The following is a 5,285-nucleotide window of genomic DNA, read 5'->3' as shown; positions in this document are numbered from 1 at the left end:
ATTCTCCTGTAAAAGACACCAAAAACATAATTCCTGGACGGCAGCGAAGATTCCGGGTTGCAGGTGGGTGAATGGGTCATTGAAAACCAGAGTAGTTATATCACCTGCCCTAATCAGTCAATTAATCTGCGGTCTTCTTGGAATCAGAACCAGGGTTGAACATTGTTAGAGGTTTTTGTTTGTTTTCCTTCGTTCCACTGACCCCTGCTTGGCACCCTGACTCCACTCAAAACAGAAAAACAAACATTGCAACGCAATTTCTCACTCTCAGGGGCGGAGCGCTTTACGAGTTCCTCCCGCCCAGGTGAGGCGCTAACGTGGGACGGGTGCCGCCCATATGCTGCGCTGGGACACAATCTGGGCAGGGAACAGGAAAGAGAAAAGATGGGTTTTTAGTTTCGAGTGGGCGTGTCCACTTGAGGAAGGGAGCGAAAGCAAAAGGGAATTGAGGGCGAAGGGACAGCAGGGGAACGAAGACTCGCGTGGGGACCGCGGGTGGGAAAGGGACTCCGGGACAGCGAAGATGGGAGAGCGCAGCTGGCAGGCAGCCGCGGGCACCGGCCGGCGCACCTGTAGAAAGTGGGCGTGCGATCGCGTACTACAAGTCCCAGAAGCCCCCGCTTCCTGGCGTCCACGTCGCGCCGCGCAGCGCCCGCCGGGAGCCGGCCGAAACCGCCAACATGTCGCAGCCCAAGAAGAGAAAGCTTGAGTCGGGGGGTGGCGGCGTAGGCGGGGAGGGAGCGGAGGAGGAAGATGGCGGAGAGCGGGAGGCGGTCCTGCTGCGACCCCGGAGGACCCGGCGGGAGCGGGACCAGCTGTACTACGAGTGCTACTCGGACATATCGGTGCACGAGGAGATGATTGCGGACCGCGTCCGCACGGATGCCTACCGCCTGGGCATCCTGCGGAACTGGGCAGCGCTGCGGGGCAAGACGGTGCTGGACGTGGGCGCGGGCACCGGCATTCTCAGCATCTTCTGCGTCCAGGCCGGGGCCCGGCGCGTGTACGCGGTGGAGGCCAGCGCCATCTGGCAACAGGCCCGGGACGTGGTGCGGCTCAACGGGCTGGAGGACCGGGTGCACGTGCTGCCGGGGCCCGTGGAGACGGTGGAGCTGCCGGAGCAGGTGGATGTGATCGTGAGCGAGTGGATGGGCTACGGGCTCCTGCACGAGTCCATGCTGAGCTCGGTGCTGCACGCGCGGGCCAAGTGGCTGAAGGAGGGCGGCCTTCTCCTGCCCGCCTCCGCCGAGCTCTTCGTGGCGCCGGTCAGCGACCAGATGCTGGAGCTGCGCCTGGGCTTCTGGAGCCAGGTGAAGCAGCTCTACGGGGTGGACATGAGCTGCCTGGAGGGCTTCGCCACGCGCTGCATCATGGGCCACTCGGAAATCGTGGTGCAGGACCTGTCCGGCGAGGACGTGCTGGCCCGGCCGCAGTGCTTCGCCCGGCTGGAGCTGGCCCGCGCCGGCCTGGAGCAGGAGCTGGAGGCCGGGGTGGGTGGGCGCTTCCGCTTCAGCTGCTACGGCTCGGCGCCCATGCACGGCTTTGCCGTCTGGTTCCAGGTGACCTTCCCCGGAGGCGACTCGGAGAAGCCCCTGGTGCTGTCCACCTCGCCTTTTCATCCGGTCACGCACTGGAAGCAAGCCCTGCTCTACCTGAACGAGCCCGTGCAAGTGGAGCAAGACACGGACATTGCCGGAGAGATCACGCTGCTGCCCTCCCGGGACAACCACCGTCTGCTGCGCGTGCAGCTGCGCTACAAAGTGGGCGACCAGGAGGAAAAGACCAAAGACTTTGCCATGGAGGACTGAGCGTTGCCTTTGATCCCGGCTCCCTTCCGAGGCGTCCCAGCCCTGCGTGGTGGAGGCGAAGGGGGGTCGGAGGAGAAAGGGAGCCCCCACCTGCAAGTAGGGGGCATTATCTTCTGTCTGCCTTTACCCTCAGGGCTCCTGGGGAGTGAGAGGGGCTTAACTCTCACTTTAAGGAGGTTCTACTGGCGGCATTTATTTAAAAAGTGTCCCCAGTGCCCCCAACGATGAAAAGAATGTCTTTATTAATACTTTTAAGCCTCAAAAGCACGTGGTACCAAGCACTTGTATTTCTATTTTTTTGTTTGGGGGGGGGGGCACTAAAGACAAGGTCAGTTTATGAAGGTTCCATGCACACTCCTGACACCTCGCACCTTATCTAAGTCTGAAGCCAGGGAGAAGGGTAAAGGTTGCTAGTTAGACTCCATAAATTTCCAGTATGACTTTGATATCTCTCCAGAACCATATTCTTCTATTCTCTAATTCCCTTCCTTTGCAATCGCCTCTAGGCACACAGTGCTTCTTCCTAGTTCTTAAAATAAACTTCACTACTGGCCACGAGGAAGAGAATGAGGAGGCAGTTTCAACAGCCCTGTTCTCTTCACACTGACGACTTCCCCAGGGTGCTAACGTTGATGAACACATCACTAAGTAAAACAGATTTGACAGAATTGTACAGCCAACCCCTAGAAATCTAGAGGGTACATTTAAGGAGAAAAAAGACCTGAAAGTGAAGTAGTAGTCGATTTTTTTAATTCTTGTCTTTACTATTAAAATTTAACCAAGAAAATGTTTCATACTCCATAATATATTTGTGTGTAATTTTATGAAACAGGCTGAGTTAGAACGTTTCAGGACCTGACTCAAGGGCTTAGTCATCACCGTGGGTAAATTATTCAAACTCACTCAATTAAAGAAAATATTTTCCCAGCTAGAAAAGTTCACTCCTTCTCTTTTAAACTCCCTCATTTAGGCGGATCGTGTGACTTGACCTACTTACATCAAGAGAAAGTTCCTTTTTTTAGCGGGGGTTTTTTTTTTTTTCTTTTTTAGCTCAGCCAAGTGTGAAAGTTGTGAATTTAGGGAAGTCATTTGTAATGAAGTGAGTCATGTTATCAAATTTATTTCACTGATGTTTCCCTCCTCATCCCTGTGGCAAATAAAACATTGGCATTCTGTTTTTATAGAGGAAATAAGAAGTCTTGTGTACTGTCTGAGTGATAATGCTTCTGCCTTTTCAATATGGTCAGTTCTTAAGGAGTGTTAGAGCCCCTTCAGAATCTAGCTTCAGGGGAATTCACACTATGATTATCATGTGGTATTTTTCATACTATTAGCTTTTGTATGCTAATAGAAAAGAGGTGGAAACCTGGTCCCTACAGTACTCCCAAAAGCTTTGTTCAGAATGACTCTTGCTTCTTGATTTCAACACGTTAGAGAACTTAAGTACAACTAATTTGCTAAAATTTGATGAATATGAAGATCTGCCATTATGCAGGGTAACATAAATGTACAAAATGAGACTTCACAAGGTCCTTGAATGGCTAGCAATACAATTAAAGCTGTAACCTTTGCTGCAAGGTAGTTAACAGCCTGTGTAAATGGTCCAGTCATAGTAGGTTGGCTGTGGCTTTTAGCTAGAGGTATAAAATAGCTTCTTATTTGAGGGTCAACTGTATTTTTAGTCAAACATTTAGAATTTAAGTGTATGGTTTTGAGAAGATTTCTGGGTTTTGTTTTTGTTTTTTTTGTTTGTTTGTTTGTTTTGTATAATCCCTTTGCTGTATGAACAAATGAAAGCATCTTCCAAATTCCATTTTTACAGATGTTTTCTAAATATGTGAGTCCTATAATGTTCTTATTCCCATTGTAAGCACACAAAGGGAACATTAGGTAAAACTTTGGCTAACTATAGAAGTAAAAGGTAAATATTTCATATTTAGGCAAAGTACACTTTTAAATCCTTATTGTTGCTATTTCCCCAAAGAGGAACTATAAAAATGCAGCTACTAAAGCAGTTAGTTGAGAGGCAGCATAGCTTAGTGCTCAAACGCTTGGACACTGGAGCCACACAGCTCCTGCTGGAACCTACGTGCCACGCTGTGTGACCTCGGGCAGAGCGCCGAGCCGTTTTTCTCTAGTGCTGTCTTGCAAACTGGGGGTAACAGTAGATAGGTGAGGAACCAGTGAGTGAAGGCATGTCCGCACACAGTGCTTGGGACCTCAGATCTCAGTGTCCCATAGCTGTTCTAATGACAGAAAAGTCACGGGCAAATCCGGAGCGGCCGGACACAGACAAAACGGGCTACACAGTAACTACTCAACGTCTTGGTTTTTTTTACAGGTATTGTTTGACAGTTTCAGGATGGCTGTAGAGGACCAGCAATGGATGACACTGGACACCGGATGATCCGAGGGAAGCCCAAGCCCTCTGGCATGAGAGCACTTCCAGAAGGACGAGAGGGGGAGAAGCGCCCGCCTCTGGGCACTGCCCAGTCTCGTTGTGAGCTGGTGCTGACCGCTTAGGGCCGGCTGAGCCGCGGGAAGGAGCCACCAGCCCTGTGAAGAGCCACATGGTGAAGCACCTGCTTTCCTCGAATCACTGTCATTTATTTAGCACTGTGACACTTTCCCAAAGATTTCCACAAAGTCACTGGACTGATGGACAGTTTATTCGGTATACACTGTAACAGTCACTGTGATAAGCACTTAGGATACAAGCCTATGACACTAGTTTCCACCTCCACGTAGGTATGTTCAGATGATAAACCAGAAAAATCGAATAAAGACACAGTGATGGGATAAACACTGGGATGGTGTAGGTGTTAGGGAGGGCGGGCTTCACTTTACATTCTAGGAAAAAGTCCACAGATAGCGAATTAGCCTAAGGTCACGTAGCTAATTTTTTTTTTTTTTTTTTTTTTTTTTTTTGTATTTTTCTGAAGCTGGAAACGGGGAGAGACAGACAGACTCCTGCATGCGCCCGACCGGGATCCACCCTGCACACCCACCAGGGGCAACGCTCTGCCCACCAGGGGGCGATGCTCTGCCCCTCTGGGGCATCGCTCTCGAGACCAGAGCCACTCTAGCGCCTGGGGCAGAGGCCAAGGAGCCATCCCCAGCGCCCGGCCATCTTTGCTCCAATGGAGCCTCGGCTGCGGGAGGGGAAGAGAGAGACAGAGAGGAAGGAGAGGGGGAGGGGTGGAGAAGCAGATGGGCGCTTCTCCTGTGTGCCCGGGCCAGGAATCGAACCCGGGACTTCTGCACGCCAGGCCAATGCTCTACCACTGAGCCAATCGGCCAGGGCCCACGTAGCTAATTCTTGACAATTGAATACAAGTCATTCCATTTCTTGCCCCAAACAAAATTTTAATTAATCTTCCTGTGCTTTAATTTTAAAAATATAAGTTCATACCTCTGGAGTGGGTCTTTACTTGTTCGACGAATGAAGGAAAGAGGGTCAAGTCCTTGAGTTGAGGA

The 5,285-nt window shown here is 50.9% G+C and overlaps 1 protein-coding gene across 1 annotated transcript; it reads left to right on the top strand.

The window, feature by feature from the left end:
• The first annotated feature begins 420 nt into the window (after positions 1-420).
• Positions 421-4,552, top strand: PRMT6 (protein arginine methyltransferase 6). The gene is made up of 2 exons (XM_066353131.1): positions 421-1,904; positions 4,150-4,552. The coding sequence occupies exon 1, from the start codon at positions 681-683 to the stop codon at positions 1,806-1,808; it is 1,128 nt and encodes a 375-aa protein (XP_066209228.1). The 5' UTR covers positions 421-680; the 3' UTR covers positions 1,809-1,904; positions 4,150-4,552.
• The last annotated feature ends 733 nt before the right edge of the window (positions 4,553-5,285 follow it).

The sequence above is a fragment of the Saccopteryx leptura genome, chromosome 11, assembly GCF_036850995.1.
Source record: "Saccopteryx leptura isolate mSacLep1 chromosome 11, mSacLep1_pri_phased_curated, whole genome shotgun sequence".
Lineage (NCBI taxonomy): Eukaryota > Metazoa > Chordata > Mammalia > Chiroptera > Emballonuridae > Saccopteryx > Saccopteryx leptura.
This window is presented reverse-complemented; position numbering and strand designations above follow the sequence as displayed.

Excerpts from the sequence above, each read along its gene's own strand:
- PRMT6 (XM_066353131.1), top strand. The coding sequence starts at position 681 with ATGTCGCAGCCCAAGAAGAGAAAGCTTGAGTCGGGGGGTGGCGGCGTA.